Raw genomic sequence first — 23249 nt, forward strand, 5'->3', positions numbered from 1 at the left:
TGGAAAGGCCTGTGTTTCTCTTCACTGAACAGCCAGAAAAAGAAACAAAGTTTCTAACTTAGTTGGCTTTTGGCAGAGACCCCAATTTTTGTAAAATGAACATGGTCATTAGGGGTAAAAAATGGGCGTTGACAACTTTTTTATCCCTCTTTTTACTTCCAAAATGTTGGGAGGTATGCATTCAGGGCAAGAAAAAACTTTGGCTGGTTTCCAAAGTACAAACTAGCCCAAAAAGTAGCCCAAACCCGTACCATGGCTAGTTTATACTTTCAAAACCCGCCTGGACTTTAAATTAGTAGCCCAATTTGGCTGGAAACCACCAACCAACCAACCTGGCTGGCAACCCTGACCCACAAAAACACCGCTGCAAATTACGTGAGAGGAGACATATCAGGGTGAGGGGTGGGATTATTCCTAGTCCTCCTGCGCATGCGTCGTTCACAGCCTTATTACAAGAACGCAGGCGCTGTGTTTGCCTTCGCCACACCGCAGCACAACTTCATCGTACCGAGCAACGACATCGGTAAGTTCACGTCAATGCGATTTAAGCAAAGGAGAGCCGTAGCTAAACCGAGTTTTAGTTCGGGACGGGTGTTCTAGTTTTCTTTCTAAGTGGCTTTCTTTCTGACGGGCCTGTCTCCCCACACTGCTCTTTGTTATCAGCGAGAGACTGCTCGGCGGACGATATCATTAGTAGACTGAATGGAGCCCTTTCGATCGATCTAATCGATTTAATAAGCTGCGCAGGCGCAAAAAGTGGAAGCGACTGTAAAAAATGTCTTTATACATAATATTCCCTATGTAATGAGCAACGTTACCCCTTCCTGCGTGCGCATTACGGACTTTAATCGATTCATTTATTTAAGTTGGGCGTTTAGGTTGTTGGAATATTCGCACAATGCTACAGGAAGTGCTCGTACTTTATTTTACAACGTGGGCATTGTGTGTGTGTTTGTAGGCCGCTCATTTCCGTGATCGCCATTTTGTGTCTGCGCTAATAAGTACGGTCACGTGTCTGTTGCAGTTAACTCCTCCCCCCTAAACGTAGCGGCAAAATGTCCTCCTCTGAAAGCTCCGATGGGTTTGTGGTGAAGGTGCGCGGCCTGCCCTGGTCCTGTTCTCACGATGAGATCGAGAATTTCTTTTCCGGTAAGTGGTTTCGGGGTTGTGTTCTTTTTTTTTTTTGTTGGGCATCATCTATAGTCTCGTTACGACTCTGCGGATATATTTAGCGGCTCGTCTTGTGTTCCACAGAATGCAAAATTGCGAATGGCTTGTCGGGAATTCACTTCATCTATACACGGGAAGGAAGGCCTAGTGGAGAGGCTTTTGTCGAGTTTGAAACCGAAGAAGACCTGAAACTGGGACTGAAGAAAGACAGAGCAACAATGGGCCACCGATATGTAGAGGGTATGTATTGTGACTGTAATACGTCTGCCTGCTAGCAACGCCTGCACACCTTGGGACTCCTTTATCAACCCTGGGCAGTAACCCATGGCAACCAAATTGGTACATTCATTGTTCTACTTGCAGCTGCCTTTAAAAACCTAATCACTGATTGGTTGCTATGGGTAACTGCCCATAGGCACATTTGGCCACTGTTGATAAATGAGCCTGATTGCTCCTTAAAGGAGAAGGAAACCTAGTCGGCGCAAACCTTTCCCCCCCCCCCCCCCCCGTGTGTTGCCCACCCTCCCTCCTCCCCCCTGGCCTACCCGTCCCGCTGGGCAAATGCCCCTAACTTGTTACTTACCCTTCTGTGCAGGTCCAGTCTACGGAGTTCACCGACGCCATCTTCTTCCTGCTTTGACCAGCGCATGCGCAGTAGGAGCATTTCGTCGGTACGGATCTACTGCGCATGCGCAATAGATCCGTACCAGCAAAATGCTCCTACTGCGAATCCGCCAAAACGCCGGTCAAAGCAGGAAGAAGATCGTGTGGAATATGTCGTCGGTGAACTCCGTGGACTGGACCTGCGCAGAAGGGTAAGTAACAAGTTAGGGGCATTTGCCCAGCGGGACGGGTAGGCCAGGAGGGAGGGTGGGCAACAAACGGGAGGGGGGGGAGGGTTTTTGCGCCGACTAGGTTTCCTTCTCCTTTAAGGGCATAGATAGAAGCTCCGATTCGGGGAGATTTAGTCGCCCGTTGATAAATCTTTGGGGCGACTAATTGCCCCGAAGAAGAGTTTTGTCGCTATGTGAGGCACACACTCCGATTCGGCGAGATTAGTCCTCCAGCGACAAGATCGCTTCTTCCTTGGGCGACTAAAACTCCCTGAACTGCCTTCCCGCTGGCTAGAATGTAAATCGCCGGCAGGATGGCACTCTTGATTGAGCGCTTCATTTTCCTAAGTTGCCTCACAAGGAAATTTCGGGTGACTTCGGAAAAGGAAGCGATTTGAGTGCCATCCCGCTGACGATTTGCATTCTAGCAGGCGAGAAGGCAGTTCGGGGAGATAAGTTGTCTGAAGAAGTGATTAATCATGAGGAGACTAAATCTCCTCAAATCTGAGCGTGTGTCCCTGCCCTTAACCCAACCCGTGGAGATGTAGATCTTTGCAGACTAAATGTGTTGTGTTTATATATCCAACAAGGGGAGGGGGATTGTTAAGACTAGTGCTGTTCTTTATTCAGGACAAACCTATGGCACAACTTTTTTTCTCCCAGAGATTATTGTTAAGTTAAGTTAGTCTTTCCTGACCAGGTGGGGTTTGAAATCATTATTCAAACATATTAACAACACACTAAGGATGTTTTTGGCAGGAGCCAACTAAAGTTACCCATACATGGGCTACTCAGCAGCTTGTTTATTTAAACTAAACAGACAAGGACACTAATCTTACCAGTGTAGGGTGGCAGTACATTATATTTTCATTGCTTTAAACCTGTTTTAATTTTTTTTTGGTGTTGCTGTTCCTTTAAATTGAAAGCAGTGGCTAGTCCTACAAAACCAAGGTGGGGATTCTGGGGGCAGCCCACAGCCCCCTGGTTCCGATGCTTGATTACATGTATAAAATGTTAAATGCAAGTTCTAGCTTATAACAAACATATAACAAAGGGCTTGACGAAAAACATCACAGGTGGTCAAGGTTTTGTTCTAATACAAAACTTAAATTTTATAAGAGAAAATAACACATCTTAATTGGCAGGCCCAAATTCATTCTTCCCATTATGAGGCATGTTCTAGTTGCATGAACTGACCACTGCCTTTCTTTGTTATACAGTAATATTGCCCCCCCCACTTCATTCTCAATTTTATTTATTTTTTGGCCCATGATAGATTTTTCTAACGTTGTCATGGTATTCCCTAACTCCGTTACAACAAGCATGCCCAGTAATTCAGTACCTAATCTACCGTTTCCTTTTATTACAGTTTTCAAGTCAAATAATGTTGAAATGGACTGGGTTCTAAAGCACACTGGTCCTAATAGCCCAGATACTGCAAATGATGGTTTTGTGCGTCTCCGAGGTCTGCCTTTTGGTTGTAGCAAGGAAGAGATCGTACAGTTCTTTTCAGGTATGCGGAAACATGTTTAATCTTAAAATTGAATTGCTAGGAAAATTAACTTTGTGTTTTTGCTGTTCTGAGGGGTTACATTCTGGGGAAATGCGCTGATTATTAAAACTGAAATTATTTTGAGTAGATTTTGGCAGTGATTACAAGTGTGTGTCTTGGTTATTGTACCCATGTTCACTACAACTATATCCATTTACTATGCAATCGGTAGAGAACTGGACGCCCTTCAACAACTGAGGAGACTGACCTCTGTTAACAGGATAGGTGGTAAATTGTGCAAATGTGGTTGCCTCTGGCAACCATTTTAGCTTTGTTTTCATGGTCTGCCCTGTAGACTAAGGGCCTGGAAGCTATGGGTAATGACTGGTGCATGTATCGCCTAAATTTGTAAATCGGTCCCTGTTCCTTAAAGCTACAGTATTGTTTTTTTTTTTTTTTTTTTTTTTTTTTTTTAATAATCCTTGTAACATTTAAAGCTTGTATCTATTTATCCATCAAGTCCTGTAGGGTTTTGTTTTGCTCTGTAGTGACCTGTGGATGGCATAGGATTTCTGTTGATACCCAGTGTAAGAGGAAAGCCACTATGTTCTGCCACGCTTGTCTGTCTCATGCCAATTAAATATGAACCCTAAAGGCAGATTTAGAACAGAATGTCTGATGCCCATGGCTGCACAGCAACTTGCTAAAAACTTTCTGGAAAAAAAAAATATGCAGGTTAACTGAATTTTTACTTGGTGATTACTGGTCCTTTGTGATGAGTCTGTGATTCTTTTGTTTAGTGAATTACATTTGCTTAATAAGATGAATGTGGCACTGCTGAATTTTATTTAGATCATACTCTGACTGCAAGGAAATCTTAGTATGGGCAGCTTCTGGCTTGTCCCAGATTACTAGTGATTCTGTGGCTACTTTAGAATAGTTAACATTCTGTAGGCCAAGCATTACTCTATTATTCACAGGAAACTGTACCTCTTTCTCTAAGCTTACAAGTAGCAGCAAACATAGCATCTTGTGTAACTCGATGGAGTTTGTGTTCTGTAAATATGGGACAATACAGACGTTTTCTTACAGGTTTAGCACTGATGAACTTGCTAAAAGTTTTGCCACTTTAGTGATTTAGTGTTCCTTTCTACAGCGGCCATCTAAAAATGTGTGGAACAACGGTTGACAGTCTGGTATTTGAAAAGGTTTCAGCGGAGTAAAGGAAATGCTGTATGAGCAAAGATGGGACTATTCAGATAAGGACAGGGACACCTGTGAACCATATGCTTTTGCTCAGGGTGGATTTTTGTAAAGCAAATGCTGTTTTGTTTTTTTTTTGTTTTGTTTTTTGCCCCCCTTCTCTGTATACAAACATTGTTTATGCTGGAATCTCTGAGGTGCAGTTTAACATGTGACATAAAGACTTGTGACTTCTTTATTTTATTTCTGTGCCACATGGGCATGCTTTAATTTCAATCCGCAAACTGTTAATGGCCTGACATATGGTCACTTGGAGCTGTATGCACAAGGTTTTTTTTTATTAGTTTCATTTTCTGTCACATTTAGTTCCTAAATGTCAGGCAAGCTTTAAGAAATCATTGAAGCTATTTAAGACCCCAAGATCTGTTACTACAAATAAGCGGTTTTATTTTATCTGGTGCCTTTTACATGCATGTACTGGATTATTTGTTCCACCATAACCACTAGAAATTCTGACCGAGACCAGATATTACAGCCAGATTAAAAAGCGCATCTTTACTATAGTGTAGCAACTCCTAGCTGCTTTTACTAATTCAACTGCAGCTAAGTGTTGTTATTTTCTTGGCTCGCTGCTACTAACGGATAGTCCTCTAACTAAATGTCTGCTAAAAGGATGAATAGCGGGGGTCTGAAAAACATAATTATTTTTATTATATTTTTTTTGTCAAGCTTCAAAATGGCAGCATTTTCATTGCTTGTCAGGGACCGAAGCAGTTGGACAAGAGCAGATTAGAGTTGCTTTTTGCCTTTATGAAACTTATTATCCAGAATGCTTGGAATCTGATTTTCTTGAAGGGGTTGTTGGGTAAATGTACCATGCCACGGGAGAAGAGCATGGTTTTATAGAGTACCATATTTTATTTTATTTTTTTTTGTACTGCAGAGCGAAAGAAAAGTAGTTGAATGCGAATAATTTAAAACGGTATACCAAAGGGGTTACTGTTTTTAGTATTTCTGAGCTTTCTGGATAATAGCATGGGTTCTTTCAGATGGAAAACGAAGTGCTTCCATCAAGCTTATTTTTATATGCCCCTAAATAATTTTATTTTCTTCTGTAGATGGGATAGTTGTATACCAGCACAGTTCTGTCTGTTGTCATAATACATGAGTCATGAATATCCTGTAAATGATATAAACGGCGCTTAGTAATGTCATCGGTTATAATCTGAGCATAGCGATATAATTTGTCACATGACTCACTTAAACATCTATTATAATGTATCCCCTATAGCAAAATGTGAGGATATTAGAAGTCACCTTGTAGTTCCATACTCAGGAGGCCAATGTAACTTGTTATATCCTTGCATTTTTCAAGAGGGGGTATTTTATACACTATATAATCAAAAGGAATGTGTTTATAGATGCTCTGGACACAAAATGTAGTTTACACTCCGGATGACTCCCATCTATTTAACTTCAATGTAACCAGCATTTTTATTCTGAAAGTGCAGGTTCTCTGTGTATTGAAGTACTCCTGCCAAGCACATCTTTTTAGTTCTTTGCTTAATACAAGTGAAGGCAAAATGGTGCTCACAGGAGTTTCGTATGAAACTATGAATTCCAAGACATTGATAGCTGAGAAAAGCAGAAAGAGGAGGTGTAAGAGATGGACCCAAGCAAATCTTTACATGTGACTTCACCTGAACTCAAAAGCCAATATGATTATCTTCTTATAATTTCTGTTAACATGGGCTTATTTCTTTGCCTTTTTTTTTTTTTTTTTGCTTGTTTGTAACTGAACTGAAGCGCTTCTAGGTATACGGTACTGACCTTATCAAAACAAATGTATGTGCTACTATATGTAAAGAAATGAGAATGTATGGGCTTGTGATTTTTAATCTTAACCCCCCACTGGGGTTATTTGTCCTTGGGTTGAAGGGTTGGAAATCGTGCCAAATGGGATAACATTGCCGGTGGACTTCCAGGGGAGGAGTACGGGGGAGGCCTTCGTGCAGTTTGCTTCACAGGAAATAGCTGAAAAGGCTCTAAAGAAACACAAGGAGAGAATAGGGCACAGGTGGGGATGGATGGTTGGTTGGTTGTCACTTTTCTTATGGTATAGTTGCTTTATCCATTATGTAACAATACTTTGTTTAACAGACCTTTATTGCACAATTTAACGTTAATTATCTTATGGTGTGTTTTTGTTTTTTTAATTTAGGCAATTAATGAATTGTGAAAAGGGATTGATTTATTTTTTTATTTTCTAAATGTAGACCCTAGATTAGTATTACCATAAGAAAATGTGATACTTGCTAAACTTTCATTTACTTTATTATATGGTGTCATATGTTTAGGTAAAATGCATAGTAACTGTCACAATGGGTTGTTACATACCAGTGACTTACTTTACAAATAAAAAAAATGTGCAGTAAAACTTTTAACTGATGTAACTTGGTGTACATTTGCACTCTATATACAGTCCTTAGACTGTTCCAAACACACCAGTCGTGTTACCACAGATGTGCATCATCAATAGACCTTTTGCAGACTTTGTCTGCTGTCACTGTTAAAATATTCTGCATTTTGCCATAGCCACTCCTGTAACTTATTTTACACTCTACTTCTAAACATCTTCTTTAGCTCTCTACATTGAAATGTTTTAGGTATATTGAAATCTTCAAGAGCAGTCGAGCTGAGGTTCGTACACACTATGATCCTCCCAGAAAACTCTTTGGCATGCAGCGTCCAGGCCCATATGACAGGCCGGGAGCCGGCAGAGGCTATAATAACTTAGGCAGAGGTTTTGACAGAATGAGACGCGGAGCATACGGAGGAGGTATGTGTTTGTGGGTAATTTGTACCTTTACTGATCATGTTTATATATAAATATTAAGGTGTGAAGTTGTCCTTTACATTGTTAAAGGACAACTATAGCTTAGCTAAAGAATTAGGCTACAAATGTTGTACATAATTTTGGATTCTGTACCAGCCCAAGACAACCACAGCCCTTTAGCAGTAAAGATCGGTGTCTCCAAAGATGCCCCAGTAGCTCCCCATCTTTTCTGCTGATTCACTGCACATGCTCTGTACTGCTGTGAGCGTAGGGACTGATTCGCAATATACAGAATATAAATGTCACAATATAAGGCTGATAAGTAATACAGATAATGACTACATGGCAGCACAGAAACCAGTGCAATTAGCATCAGAATTTAATAATCAGCCCTGTAGCATCGGCTTATATTACAGACAAAACTAATTTTCTCCTTTATGATTTGCGATGACCCCAAGCTCAGCTGCTCAGAGCCCACTGATCAGAGTCACAGACCCTTTCCAAGATGGTGACCCCCTGTGACAAGTTTGAAATCCTAGATCATTGCTGCTATTGAGAAACTGAAGGCTGGTTTAAGTTCAGTATATAAAATATGGCATTTGTAGACATGTTAATTTTTAGTAGGTTTGTTGTCCTTTAAATGTGCCCCTTCCTGTCCCCACCAGCATTAGTTCACCTACACCAGGAGGGAGCCAACATGGGCGCACACACTGGAAGCTCCCTCTTGGTGCAGACTGCCTAGTGCTAGCAGGGACAACTTTATTTTTTTTACATTTAAGGGATTGGTCTACCAATTGGAAAGATCCAAACCTACCTTTGGAAATCTTTAGTCAACCAAGCCCTACTTCTTTATAAATTTGTTTATAAAAGACAGGGATGCCAGGATAAGTACCTAAAAGTATGCTCACCCTGGCTGGACCTGATTAATTGAGCCCTTGGTCTATAACTAACACCACCTTCTCTGAGTGTGTGCACAAACGAGGATCTTCCCTCCCATATAACCCAACCAGGACCCTCCAAGTAATAACACAGACACCATAACAGATATGGTAGGTGCAAATGCCACTAAAGGAGCAGTTGGGGATATTGATGCAAGATTACCAGAGCACAGAACCCCCTCTAAATGTTTGTGTAGACTGGTAATCTGTGCCTTGTAGGAGCCAACCACGGAGTAGTTAGTTTCCCTGTTTGGTTCGAAAAGTTAAAAATAAAGTACACCTTTTTCTATTGAAATAAGCAGCGCAAGTCGTCGTTTTACTCGTGTTGAATGGTGGGGGCAGTGTACTGCCCTTCTAAGCGGTTCTACTGGCAGATATTTTTGTATCGAGAGTTGGATCACCCCCTTTTTTTATTTATTTATTTTTTTGCAGGCGACAATGAAACTAATATTAATACTCTAAAAATGTTGATTCAGAGACTTTCAATTGTAGGAAGGAGTAATGGGGTTCCCCCCAAACTGACTTTGACTGTTAACCATATTGTATGGGTTGTTTACTTGTACAAGTGTGTGTGTGTGTGTAAATATGTGTTTTAACAATGTTTGCAGGTAAAGTTGTTGTATCATGTTAGCCAGTCACAGGGCAAAAATAACAGGTGATGCCTTTAATTGACAAGATAACACAGCAAGCTTTTTGTTCAGCTTAAAAAAGGAACTAAAATATTCTGAAAGCTTGCTACAAAGACAGTTGGTTGGTTTTGTCCTTTAATGCTTTATCACCCAAGGAGCACTACCAAGGTTTATTTTAAGTAGCGCTCTACTTTTAATTCATTGGAATGCTTCCTTCTCTTGATGTATAATGCTAAAAGCACAGTACTGTAGCTACTAGGGTCAAATGTACATTTATTAAATAAGAGGGAACTGCCCAGTAAGGTTTGTTTTTTTTCTTCTTCTGTTGGATTTGTTCTCTTAATGTGACTGTTCATGTATCTTAGGTTACAGTGGATATGAAGATTATAATGGATATAATGAATACGCTTTTGGTACAGATCAGAGATTTGGGCGTGGTAAGTAGCTGTTATATAGTCGCTAATTGTGCTATTCCAGCAAACTTACTTTATTTGGTTCCTCGTGGCTTGATATTTATTTTGTTTTGCCATTTCTTGCTTTTTTAACAGCTATGCAACTCATTTTAAAGATCCTGACACCAGAAAATAACTTTGTTTTAAAATGCTATTTATAATTTTGCCATAAAAGTATTTGCTTGATGCTTTTACCTTACCTTTCATACCCCCGTGTTCCTCTAGGAGGGGGCTGCTATATTTGTGCAGCAGGAGTCATAAGCATTAGAAACCCTTAACTGACAAGACTAAGATGGGACAGTCAGGTTGGCAAAACCGTCGGGTTTAGGAACAAGTAGCAATTACTTACAAAAACAAACCTCTGCAAAAAACAAGTGTGGTGCGCGTGTTGTCATTACAATATGCTGGAAATAGGTGTTTCATTCTATGGAACCGTGATGGCAATAATCCTACATGCTTGTCAGCAGGTCCCATTTTAATTGTCACTTTGCCTCTGTATGTAGAATTGTGCTTTTATACAAATTAATTATATGGTCTCCCATCTAAAAAAACTGCTTTTTTTTTTTAATTGTATGTATAATTTTTTTTTTTGTGTGCTCAATTGTGTAACTATTTCTTTCATTAGTGTCTGATAGCAGATATGGAGATGGAACCAGTTTTCAGAGTACAACTGGCCATTGTGTACACATGAGAGGACTCCCCTACAGAGCAACTGAAACAGACATTTACACAGTGAGTTTTAGTCTGCTTGTAATTCTAATTGCAAATACTTCAGTTTCAGTACAGTAATTTTTTTTCCCCCCCTTTCAGTTTTTCTCTCCACTTAATCCAGTGAGAGTTCACATTGAGATTGGTGCAGATGGTAGAGTAACTGGGGAGGCAGATGTTGAATTTGCAACACATGAAGATGCTGTAGCAGCAATGTCAAAGGATAAAGCAAATATGCGTAAGCTGCTTGTCTGTATATGGTGTCTTGTCTCATTAGGGGCAAAAGTATTTGTGCTTCCAAGTTTTCACTGTAATCTGTTTAATCTTATTTTTTTTTTTTGTCTTGTCATTAGTTAAGGAATTAAAAAGTTGTAATGGAAAAATATCACTGATCGCTCTTAACAGATGTTTCTTAAGGCTGAAGTCTTTTTGCATGGTTTTAATCTGTATAGTGTTACATTCTCAGACCTTATCACCAGTGGGAAATCTCCTCTCCCGTTGTCATAAAGAGACCGAAAATTCCTGCCCTTCCATTTGAATTGCCATATGTAATTGCAGTGTCGGACTAGTGTCGGGGCCCGTCTAAAAACCTTTGACCAGACTCACCAATTCATTTTAGACAAGGGGCCCACTCTTAGTACTATTATTCTTCCTCTCCTATTCTTAGTCACTTTTCTTTACATACTATAATATATTATTTCATCTATTTAGCCTCTCTGTTTTCATAGAAATAGGGAATTGCCATGAAATGGGCCAAATGTCTAGCAGCTTAAGGGCCCATTATGGTTGCTGTGTGTTAGACAAACACAATAAAAATCTGGCACCTGAGCATTATATTATACTAAAGTAGATCCAGAAATTTTGCATAGAGACCATCTAGTGACTAAAAGAGAATTCAGACTTTAAATATATTCATGCACCTTTATACACTAAAAATGTTAGTCTCCACAAAAAAGCCTAACATGCTTCATGCTTACCCAGCACTAAATCATGGAACTCCAATAAAGGACTGAGACTGTTGGTAAAGGCTGGAGATTGAGTAAATTGTGGATATTCTGTTTGCAATTACCGTTTTTTTTAATCTTCCTCCAGAGCACAGATATGTGGAGCTGTTCCTGAATTCTACAGCTGGAGGATCAAGTAGTGCATATAGCAGCCAGATGATGGGAGGATTAGGTATGTATGGCTGTGTATCTTCTCCCCCCCCCTCACCTCCATAAGTAAATCTATATAGGGTAGTGGCACACGGGGTGTATTCTTAGCCAGCTTATAAACGCAAAGCATGAATCGACCAATCTGCTGGTGTGTGTACTCTCAGGCACTGGATTTGGCTTAGTGCAGAGACACTAAATGGATTTTTAACACATGCATACTAATGAGTGCAGGCCCAACAATTGGGTCTCTGTGGCACTGCCTTTAGTGTTTTGAAGGAGGAGATGGGAGGCTTTTAATTAACATTCTGTATGTATGTTTTGTCTTCAAATTGTACATGTATTTCATTAAGTACTGATGTTCTCATACTAGGAGGAGACGCTAATGTGGTTTGGGACGATTTCATGGACAAATCAGGTAAATCGACCACACACTCGCAAAACCTATACACATTGTATGCATCATGTAGTTGTAAGATTTCATATAGACTTGGACACCATAACCAAAGACTTTTTCATTCAGGTGTACATAACACATTAGTGACTAGCTTATATATTTGTTTCACAGACCTTGCCACCAACACTGATCTCTGCCAAAATCGGCAAAAATAGATGTCTGACTAAGCACCTACCTCAGCTAGTCCAAAACTGATAGTACCGCAATCAAACTCTTATAAAACAAACACAAGAAGATAAAATAAGAGCTCCTTGACTCTTTATTAACAGAGAATACACAAGGCAATGAGTCGCACAACAAATACATTTTATAGATCTGGTAGCAAATTGGGGAAAATTGGCTTAATGGCAAACCCACAATACATTCTTGCAAAAGATTAAAACGGATGGACACATGACCCAAAACCAATTGGTAACATATTGGCTGAACATTTTAGAAAGTTCTGAGGCATTGGGAGATTATCGATCTCCAAAAATTAATGATCCAAGATCACGCCATTCTAGGTGCACCTATAACTAGAGAAGTATTGCACAACTAAGGAAATTGGGAAATCGTCACACTTGCATATGAACTGCTTAGAAGCAACAATCCTAAAAGAATACAATACAACAAATTTCAAATTTGTTCCACAACAAATCTGATATGTCACGGTCTACACATTCAGACCTACAACACAGTATGACATGTCCACTTTAAAAGAACATCCACTTGTCATGGCATTGTCCCAATATCTTAGAACCTTACATCAAGAATGGGAACGACCAGACTATGCACCCCCCAGGAGTCAACAAATTAATGGAGATGAAAGTTACAAATGTTTCTATAATATTGTTGATGTAATTACATTAATCTTTATCTCTGGAGAAAAAACAGAACAAAACTGATTATGTTCTAATTTCAACAAATGTTGAAAAAAAAAAATGCTCTAATGTACATTTAATTTTTTTTTTTCAATTTATTTAGCAGCTGCAGGGGCTCAAACAAATTATGGCAGCCCTGGGACCCAGGCTTTAAGTGGAAGCTATGGTGCTGGATATGGAAGCCAAGCTAGTTTAAGTGGTTATGGTAAGTTTGATTTCTTTTTTATTTTATTTTTTTTATTTTTTTCTTCCCCTCAATACTGGGGAAATCTGTGAATATGTCCACCAAGTCCCTAGTCTGTGGTGACTACTTTCTCCAACCTTTAGCCTCTCTGGCATGTCCCACCCAACATTTGAACCTATACAGGGCAATCATTAAGTGCTTGTCTCACTATGCTGCCTTGAAGGTAATTAAAGAGATCCTTTGCAGGGCATTAATATTCTTAGTCAGGGAGGCTTGATACTGATTATTTAAGGTTGCCTCAAAAACACTTTCCTTTGCCCAAGATGTATAAATGTTTGCATTCGGAACTATAAAGAATTAGTAAACCTTTAAAATAAGTGTAAAATTGAGTGCTATTCTAAGCACTTGCCATTTACATTCATTAGGTTTCTAATTGTTTTCCCAAGCAGAACATCAGAGCAGCCTATTTTCCTCCTGACAACTTCCTTGGCTACTTGGTGTTCAAACTGACCAGCAAGTGGCGCTGTTGTACAAAATTCATATTAACCGCACATGTATCCCTTAATATCTTGGAATAAAAAGAAAATAATGACTGTAAATGACAAACTTGCTTAGAATAGCACTCATCCGTTTTACATTCGCTTATTTTAAAGGTTTACTTGTCCTATAAGCTAAGAGTGCCTGAGAATTTTGAAAAGGTATACTATTCAATTTGTTCAAGTAAAACTATACCCCCAAAAGGAACACTTAAGCAACAGTTTACATCATATTAAGTGGCATATTAAAGAATCTTACCAAAACCGGTATATATATTGCACATTTACATATCATACTTGAACCACCATTTTGTGATGGTCTGTGTGCTGCCTCAGAGATCCCCCTTGACTGCAACTCTAACACGAAGAAGTGTTGAAGCAAAAGATAGAAATCTGTTAATTGACTCGTGATCTAACAAGTGTGGGTTATTGATATGTTTGTGTCCACAGTGAATGTATGATCCCAGGGGACGGCCTTTATTTTGTAAAATGGCAATTTTCTATTTATGATTACCCAATGGCACATACTACTAGAAAAGTATATGATTATGAAAATGCTTTATTTACATATGAGCTGTTTAATGCAATATCTTTTTATAGAGACCTACATTGTTTGGGGGTATAGTTTTCCTTTAAGCTTCCCCCCTCATTGCTGTTGATTATTCTGTTCAAACCTGAGCCTAATTTGTTCTTTCTTTCTAAGGAAATACAAGTGGAATGAGCAGCAGCTACTACAGTAGTGGAACACGAGGATCATTAGGTGTTAATGGAATGGCGGGAATGTCCAGCAGCATGAGCATGAGTGGCGCTTGGGGAATGTAATTGAACATTTTTCACCTAATTTGTGCTTTACCCTTTTTTTTTTTTTTTTTTTCTTTTTTTTCCCACTCCGTTTGGGAGGTTTGTTTTAAGCAAAACTAATTAAAAGCATAGCTGTTTTTGCAGTAAATATATATAATTTATGCTTACTGTGGGACAATTGTTTTAATAGCTCCATATTTCATTCAGACATCTGGTTAGGGTGATCTGAAGTAAGAGTATGTAGCCATTAAAACTTCAGGATTTCAGTCCGTTTTGTAAAAGTACATAAGCAAGTCGCTTATTGGATTTGCTTTTCCAGTTATGTTAAGTATTACTGATGTGTACATTGTTCTTAATGCATGTTAAAACATGCTTCCCTTTTGTAAAATATATGGGCTTTATTTGGACTCTACTGTTCTACTTTTTAAGATGTTTGTGTGTTTTTTTTTTTTTTTTTTTCTTTGAGTAAACATAAAGCCTGATTTTTGTATTACTTTTTAGTTGTTGCTCAGTTGTACTTTATCAAATAAATCTGTAAAAACACAGCGTTCCTTTTACTTTGAGGTGTAATGTTTTCTTACAAATGGATTGTATTGCATCAATACTTCCTCACTGAATGTATGCAGCTCTCTCAAGCATTTTACAGCCTTTTGTTCTTGTGGTATCTACAGGTATCATCAGGCTCTTAATGTATCTCAAATGGTATTGACCACCAGGTAAAGCGCTTCCTTTCAGAGGAACCATACATTTCCATTTGGAGCACCGCTCAATAGGGAACCAGCTTGTGGAGTGCAGCACTTTTTTCCATAATGCCTCTTCTAGTCAGCCCACAAAATGCTAAGTGGATTTCAGGCTTGCTGGGTTAAAGCTAGTCTTAAAGGACACTTCCCCCTGCCTTATATTAAATGAATATGAGAAAATTAAAGGGATATCTGGGGAAAAAAATTAAAATATGCTCCAGTTTTAAAACTAATTGGTATGAGTAGTGTTCCATAAGGGACTTTTTTTTTTTTTTGTGTGGCTGATTATGAAAATCCTTGCTAATGAGTGTAATTTAAGGGATAACAAACCAGGTAAATTTCTCGGATATGGTTTTGCCATCAGTATTGTCATGTAGCTTAGTCACCATCAGGTGTTTGTTTTATAATTACAGAAAAAGTAATCATTTTTAAAAATGAGCAATTCTTTGCTTAAAATGGAGTCCATGGGAAATGGCCTAAGGAACGTTAATACTTGCATTTGTATACGGTTTGATTTTGTACCTCTTTACTAACTTGTATATCTGCATGGCTACCTTAAGTACAGGCAATGGAACAGTTATCCAGAATGCTCACTCAGCACCTGGAGTTTTCTGGATGACTGATCTTTCCTTAATTTGGATCTTCATACCTTAAGTCTACTAAAACATGATTTAAACTAAGCAGAATTTTTTTTTTTTTTTTTTTTTTTAATGGGATTTGGCTAAAATGGAGTGTATGGGAAATGGCTTTTCTATAAATCTGAGCTTCTTGGATAACTAGTTTCTTCATGATAACTGATCCCGTACAAGTAAATGTACGACAAAGGTTGGAAGGTATGATGTGCTACTCCCAAAAAAATTTGTTGCAGTGCATCACTCAAGCAGCTGAAATTTGATAGAAAGTAGCTACAGATGCACCAACCTGGACACAACCAACATGTACTTTCCAGATCCCCCTCTCCCTTTTTTAACTAATTTTGGTAGAGATGAGCAAATCCAAGTTAACTTCCTATTATCTATCCATACAGTTCCTTTTGCATGCAAAAGGCACTACATTTAATACGATTGCATCTAAATCCAACTAAAACAAATTTGGACATCATGTGAACAATTCTTTTTACATTCCAGGTTAGCGGGCTTGAGACTGTCCTTTGCCCCCTATGATAACTAAATCATGTTTTTCGTGTTAAAAGAAACTGCTGTTTATGTCCTGTTTTATTTGAGGGCAGAATCTTTAGACTACACTTTACATTTTGGAACTGAAACAAATGGCAGGGGAGCCTCAACAGAGGAGCACATTCAAGATCGCACCCCATTAATCATGGAAAGCTAATCTCTTTCATTGAAGTTGTGTGCCTAGGAATCCTTGGATTCCAGAGAATACTCAAAAGTACACATTTTATTTATTTATTTATTTATATATATATATATATATATATGTATATATATATTTTTTCATGGAACCCGATGACTTAAAATATGCTTATATTTTACAATACAGAGCACTTTATTTTCTATATCACCCCCAGGCAAATTACTACGGAAGCAAACATCAAGTCAATGTTGTTTATTTGCCCAATCACTTGCTTTGTCATTCTTATAAAGTGCCATTTACTACAATGGAGTTGTGCTTGGCCGCAGTCAGTTGTGAGAAAAATCTCATTCATTAAAGGTATTGGCATTATGTTCAGCGCTGCTGCCTGCCGCAATTTGAAAGCAGGCCGCTTAGGGAACCCTGTAGATACCAACACGTACTTGTGCCAAGAGAATTGGACACCACACTCCTGCCGAACACTGGAAGTGATGCCAACAAGTCTTGAGAATGTTCAACACAATTACTTCTTTGTATCAAAGTACAAAGGCAATTGCGTCAGGCGCGACTGCAATAATGCTGAAATGATGGAAAACGAAGCATCCTGCATCATGAGTAAATAACTTTATCATTGATATAAAAATTACACGCTGTGGTGCAGTAAGTAAATTATCTCTACACTAAACTGTTTTTGTACAATGTATTTAATTACTTTATAATTAAATAATATTGCATTACATACTGTATATCAAGTACTACTGTTTTTCACTTTTGAGGCAAATACCTGAACTGCAGCCATCCGGTTGTACTAGTTGTATGCGGGTTGCCCTGAAATCCTCGGTTGACCGGGTTCAACATGAAAGTTAACCAACCGTTGCAGGTTAGGGTCAGACTTGGGAAGTACACACCTCCACTGCTCCTAAACATTCTGTGTCTTGGAACCAGAGGTGTGCACAGAAGTTAAATACAGAAAGAGATGATGTGGGTATGAGTTGGGCGTGGGTCCTATGGTCAGGGGCGTTTCCATACCTCACAACTGTCCCGTTTTTGACAGCTCAACATCGGAAATCAGACTTTTGTAGCGCAGAGAGCACAATTGCACCCTCCGCGCTAGAAATGCGGCCCCGCTGGCTATGTTTAGGTAAATGTGCGTGGCAAGGGGAAAGCATCATGGCAAGCACCACCTCAGGTGGCTTTAACACAAGAATAGCCTCTGCCTGTGATGGCGACATAATGGTGGAAATTCACAAAAGTGGAGATAACCTATTTTTGGAGTAAAAGTGGTGGTAAACTGGTTTAAAATACTTTCTCCATATTGACAAACAGAAATCTGCCTAAATTCTGACTCAAACGTCGCTCTTCATTGTTGGTGAAAGACCAGGTTATACTAAAAAAAGGATGTATAATTTCCCTAGGTAAAATAAACCCCTCCCCGGAAATTGCAATTTGATGGCTTGAAGGTCTTGCGGGGAAAGGTGGCCATAGATGTAGAGATTCGCTTGTTTGGCGATGTCGCCAAACGAGCGTATCTCTCCCCGATATGCCCACATTGAAGTGGGTGATATTGGGTTCATCCGATCGGCCCTAGGCTATGTCGGACTGGCCCACCGGGATACCAGGAAAACTCCCGGTGGGCCTCTTGTTTCTAACCATTTAGCATATTTCATGGTCCTTTCCTATTCCTTTATGAGGAAAATGCTTAATAATGGAAAATATAGTAAGTAGATATAAAAGACTATCAGAATAAAGAGGTTGAGAGAGGAGGAATAATAGTTTGGAAAGTGGGCCCACTGTCTTAAATTTTTCCGGTGGGCCCCTGGCATCCCAGTCCGACACTGGCCCTAGGGCCCAGCGATCGGATCATAATGGACCGGATGGGGGTGGTCGGATCGCGGGACTCAGCGCCAGATTTCTTTATGGGCCGCCCCTAGGCCGCGCGGTCCGACCAGGCGGCCGCGCGGTCCTAGCGCCCGCCTACACATCCCCTTCCCAGCGTGCCGGCGAAAAAACGCCGGCGCAGCTGGTGTAATTGAATGGGGACGCACACGTCCCCATGCCGCCCCTATTTTTTGCCGCCCTAGGCCCGGGCCTATGCGGCCTTGCAGCAAATCCGGGCCTGGCGGGACTGCATAGACGCACAAATGCGGCCGTATTCCGAAGGGATTTTTTAAACTTGCCTGATAACTGTCGGCCAGATATCGATTGGAGAAGCCTGTCGGATGGCCCCACACGGGCAAATAAGTTGCCAACTCGGTCTGTTGGCAGCTTTTATCGTGTATAGGGGCCTTTGGGGTCGGGTGCAGGTAGGGTTGCCACCTGGCCGGTATTTTACTGGTAAAAATGATTGTTGATCCCAATGTTATTAATAGGGAAAAAAGTTAAATATATAGGAAGGCCGGTATTTTTTTCCAAAAAAGGTGGCAACCCTAGATGCAGGCCAGTTGAGTTTTTCATGACCCACACATCAGTGAACTATACTAGTATTACACCCAAGGGGGGTGTTGGGAATTGTAGTTCTCAGGAGTCAGAATTGCTTACTGCCTTACTGTACTACTACTAAGAAGTTTTATATTTGCTGTGTACCTCACACATTCAACACAGGGAAAGCAAGAGAAAGTTGCCCTTCCATACATAGCTTGAAGTAGATGTGTACCCAGGGGGCAGAGGTGAAAGCCGCCTGTCTGTGAGCAACATGAAGGATTGTTTATGACCACAGAGCAAAAGAGGATCTTGCGTACTGTTTTTATTCTAGAACAGAGGAATGATTACTCGTATCCGACAGTGGAAGGAAATGCAGAGTTAAACACTTTAAAAAGGATGTATATGATTTATTGAAGCGTAACTCCTTATTATAACTTTGCTTTGTGTATCTGTGAACTTTCACTGACTAGACTGAGCTGCGCCGCTGCAGTGCGGGAATTGTCCCTCGCCGTGACCCGTAGGCAGACTGCTGTACGGAAGGAGGGAGGGCGCAGAAGCTGTTCTACCTCAGTCTCTGTTCCTGTAATGGCTGCTTACAGTTAAGTACACAGCTTTACCCAAACTACTGAATAGTCACTCAGGCGTAGGGAATATTAGCATGCCAACGCTTTTCCAGCGGGAAATTAGTAGCGGCGCACCTGAGGGTATTGATTGAATGTTGATAATCGCAGTGTCTTCATTTTTTGCCGACTATTCTGTTTTTATCCACCATTTAGACTGACGACTGTTACGTAAGATAAAAGGATCCATAGCTGGACGTAAACAATCTCAGGTATGGATCTGAATCTGTGACGCGACTGAAATGTAAACTCATGTGCTCACCTTGCTTTTCTTATGGAGACTGGGAAGTGCCACAGGCAGATCAGGAGTGCTGGGGAGCCACTCATTGGCACACTCTCCTCTGCTTATTTGCAGACTAGCACTGTTCCCAGCTTCATATGACATGACTTGTCTTTCTTGTGGAAATTGATGTATTTCTCTACATTTATATCTGCATAAAGATTTTTAGATTTTTTTTTACATGAGCTTATATATATACGGCGATTCGTTTTCCGAAGTCGCCCGAAGTTTCCTTGTGAGGCAACTTCGGACGACTCCGGAAAACGAACCGCCGCGTGTAATTAGCGCCGGCGTTTTTTTCATTTTAGCCGGCGCAGAGTGAGGGAAGGCATTTGGGGAGATTTGTCGCCGCAAAGACGAGGCGATTAGTCGGCAGGCGACCAAATCTCCCCAAAATGCCCAGTGTGGCCTAAAGGTGGCCATACACGGTCAGATAAAGCTGCCGATATCTGTCGTTTGGACCGATTTGACAGCTTATCTGCCCGTGTATGGGGGCTTCCGACGGGTCTTCCCGATCGATATCTGGCCACGATATCGATCGGGAAGGTTGGATTTTTAACCGACCGACCCGTCGGAGCCGCTTGGCGCATCGTAATTCGATCGTTCGGCCATACGGCCGAACGTTCGAATTACCCCCGATATAGCCACGCAGTTTAGTGGCATATCGGGGAAAGATCCGCTCGTTTGGCGATGTCGCCAAACGAGCGGATCTTGGAGTCTATGGCCACCTTTACCCTTTGGCTAACAAAAATACTGACCAACTGCTGCAGTCTGTAAGGCCTGTCCAAAGGGCCAAAGCGCTGGAATATAGCCCCCAGCTCCTTTGATATATATCAGATTCAAAAAATATATTCCAAGGCATTCTTAGAAAAGTTAAAAAAATCTGTCTTTATTTAACATCAAGTATTAAAAAGTAGGCATACAGACCAATTGACGTTCCGCCTACCTTACCCTTAGGCTCACAGCGTCATTACCTCCCAACATTTTGGAAATAAAAAGTAGGGATGCACCGAATCCAGCCTTTTTCAGCAGGGTTCAGATTCGGCCAAATCCTTGTGCCGAACCAAATCCTAATTTGCATATTAGGGACGGGGAGGGAAATCGCGTGACTTTTTGTCAGAAAACAAGGAAGTAAAAAATGGTTTCCTCTTCCCACCCCTAATTTGCATATGCAAATTAGGGGTTGGATTCGGTTCGGTATTCGGCCGAATGTTTAGCAAAGGGTTCGGGGGTTCGGCCGAATCCAAAATAGTGGATTCGGTGCATCCCTAATAAAAAGAGGTCCAAATTTTGGCACGCGTATTACAGTTTTGCTAATGAAGGTGAATTGCCCTTTAAGCTGTGAGTCTAAGTTCTCCCAAGGGACCTATCTGATATTGTTACAATTACTTATTTGCTTATCTAGAAATTGTTACAAAAGTATCATCTTCTGCTGTGGCTGTTCTGGGCTCTCTGCCAAAAGCCAATTAAGTTAGAAACTTTGTCAGCAGCAGAGAAAAACAGGACTTCCCAGTACAAACGAGGGACTGTTGGTTGAGCTGTCAAAAGAGGGACTGTCCCTCTAAAAACAGGACATTTGGGAGGTATGCAGTTGACCCCTCCTTCACTTTGTTTCATTGTGAAGTGATTGATTCTGGGACTTGAAGTCCCATTGTTCTCCATAGTGGGTTGTGCACAGAGTCTCTGAAAAGCAGAGGGACTTTGTCACAGAATCCATTGCTTGAATAAGGCAAGAGAGGGGTTGGATCACAGTGAGCCTAAGGGGGTGGGGGAAATGGTTCTTGCAAGCACAGACTTATCATGTTTTGCTTTCAATATAAGGAATCAGGTATGTTTGTGAAAAAAGATGCCCCAGTAGCTCCCCATCTTCTTTTCTGCTGATTCACTGCACAAGCTCTGTGCTGCTGTCACTTACTGAGCTTAGGCACCCACTCACAATATACAGTACACATAGAATAGAAATGTCACAATATAAGGCTGTTTAGTAATTAATACAGGTATGGGACCTGTTATCCAGAATGCTCGGGACCTGGGGTTTTCCGGATAACGGATCTTTCCGTAATTTGGGTATTCATGCTTTAAATCTACTAGAAATGTATTTAAACATTAAATAAACCCAATAGGCTGGTTTTGCTTCCAATAAGGATTAATTATATCTTAGTTGGGATCAAGTACAAGCTACTGTTTTAATATTACAGAGGAAAAGGAAATCATTTTTAAAAATTTGGATAAAATGGAGTCTATGGGAGACAGCCATTCCGTAATTCGGAGCTTTCTGGATATTGGGTTTCCGGATAAGGGATCCTATACCTGTACAGATAATCACTACATGACAGCACAGAAACCAGTGCAGCTGCATCAGAATTTAGCATCAGCTTATATTACAGACAAACCTCATTCTCTACTTGATAATTAACGATGACCCCTAAGCTTAGCTTCTCAACAGCTGCTCAGAGCCCACTGAGCATGTGACTGTCACAGACACTTTCCAAGATGGTGACCTCCTGTAACAAGTTTGAAGTCCTGGATCATTGCTGCTATTGAGAAACTGAAACTTTAGGCTGGTGCAATAAGTTCTGTATATAAAATATGGCATTTTTAGCCACATTCATTTTTAGGGTTTAGTTCTTCTTTAAAGCATCAGCTGTCATTTATCCTTTATTTGTGTCTCTTTGATAAAAAGGGTTTTGTCCTTTGTTTTTGTTTCACAGTGCTTGCTTTATGTTGTTTACATAGGCTGGCTATGACTGCTCATCTGTTCTGGTGCCTTTTTTTCACTGGGTGTTTGCTGTCTATGATTAAGGTGACAGAAATGGTCATGACTGAAATGTTGGACCACTAACATTTTTTTCTAATACAAAATAAATTAAAAAAAATATAAATGTAATTTTGGAAGCTCAAATAGTGCATGTACCCTTTCTGCATAAGCCTAAATGAAGAGCTTGTGTCCAAAAAAAGGTGGGGGGGGGGTTGTTGTGCGGAGCTGAGAAATAGCAGATCCTTTTTGGGACCTCTCCCCCGGGTGTACTTGTGGCCTTGGGGTCTGCTTCACCTTTTCTCAAGTCGCTGGATCCATACATCTCTGGGTTACAACCCATCATTTCACTCTAGGAGTGATTTATTGTACACCCCAGTCATATTGCTATAAGATACACCTCTTCATATCTCAGTAAAATGTACCGCTCTAATCACCTCCTTATCTTCTGTTCTCTTTTCTTTTCTTCTCTCTTCTCTTCTGGTCTTTATTTTTTTTTCTTTTTCTTTCCCATGTGTTATATGCACTCATTGTCTCTTTTTTGCTTTTTCCTCTCACACTTGCTTTTATTTCCTACATCATTCTTCTTTGTTGTGAACTTTCCCTTCTGTTGTCTTCTTTCTTACGCTATTTTATTCTCTCTTCTCTACTTCCTTATTTTTCTCCTTCTCAATGGCGTTTCCTTGCCCTCTCCAATTTTCTTACCCCTTGTTCAGGGGAGGATTTATCTCTGATCCGCCCTGTACTGACCCAACCAAGGCCCTCCCCCTTTTACTAATGATAGGGTCCCATCAAGCTATGGGTTTATTCTGCCCACCACATTATGATGTGATCATATTCTTTTTTACCCTTATATCTCTTTCTTCCACCAA

The 23249-nt window shown here is 40.3% G+C and overlaps 2 protein-coding genes across 6 annotated transcripts in view; both read left to right on the plus strand.

Annotated features, from left to right (window-relative positions):
* The first annotated feature begins 367 nt into the window (after positions 1–367).
* On the plus strand, positions 368–14807 carry hnrnph1.L (heterogeneous nuclear ribonucleoprotein H1 L homeolog). Of its 3 annotated transcripts, none has more exons than XM_018251032.2 (13): positions 368–523; positions 1025–1149; positions 1255–1410; positions 3373–3516; positions 6637–6775; positions 7365–7537; positions 9467–9538; positions 10179–10285; positions 10364–10499; positions 11354–11437; positions 11786–11830; positions 12836–12934; positions 14153–14807. In XM_018251032.2, exons 2-13 carry the CDS (start codon positions 1056–1058, stop codon positions 14269–14271), a joined length of 1368 nt encoding a protein of 455 aa, XP_018106521.1. In that variant the 5' UTR covers positions 368–523; positions 1025–1055; the 3' UTR covers positions 14272–14807.
* A 4388-nt stretch (positions 14808–19195) lies between these two features.
* The window catches only part of rufy1.L (RUN and FYVE domain containing 1 L homeolog), a 57725-nt gene continuing 53671 nt past the window's right edge, over positions 19196–23249 (plus strand). Inside the window, 2 exon segments of one of the 3 annotated variants that reach the window (NM_001127758.1) lie at positions 19196–19320; positions 19499–19554. Coding sequence is in view for 1 of the 3 variants with exons in the window: in XM_018250554.2 (XP_018106043.1) it covers positions 19308–19320 (13 nt within the window). In the remaining 2 variants the exon portion in view is untranslated. 3 annotated transcript variants of the gene reach the window in all.

The sequence above is a fragment of the Xenopus laevis genome, chromosome 3L (genome assembly GCF_017654675.1).
Source record: "Xenopus laevis strain J_2021 chromosome 3L, Xenopus_laevis_v10.1, whole genome shotgun sequence".
NCBI classification, from domain to species: Eukaryota; Metazoa; Chordata; class Amphibia; order Anura; family Pipidae; genus Xenopus; species Xenopus laevis.

Excerpts from the sequence above, each read along its gene's own strand:
- hnrnph1.L (XM_018251031.2), top strand. The coding sequence starts at position 1,056 with ATGTCCTCCTCTGAAAGCTCCGATGGGTTTGTGGTGAAGGTGCGCGGC. Across the intron at positions 1,411-3,372 it reads GGGCCACCGATATGTAGAGG|TTTTCAAGTCAAATAATGTT; the intron begins GTATGTATTGTG and ends CTTTTATTACAG. Across the intron at positions 10,286-10,363 it reads CTGAAACAGACATTTACACA|TTTTTCTCTCCACTTAATCC; the intron begins GTGAGTTTTAGT and ends CCCCCCTTTCAG.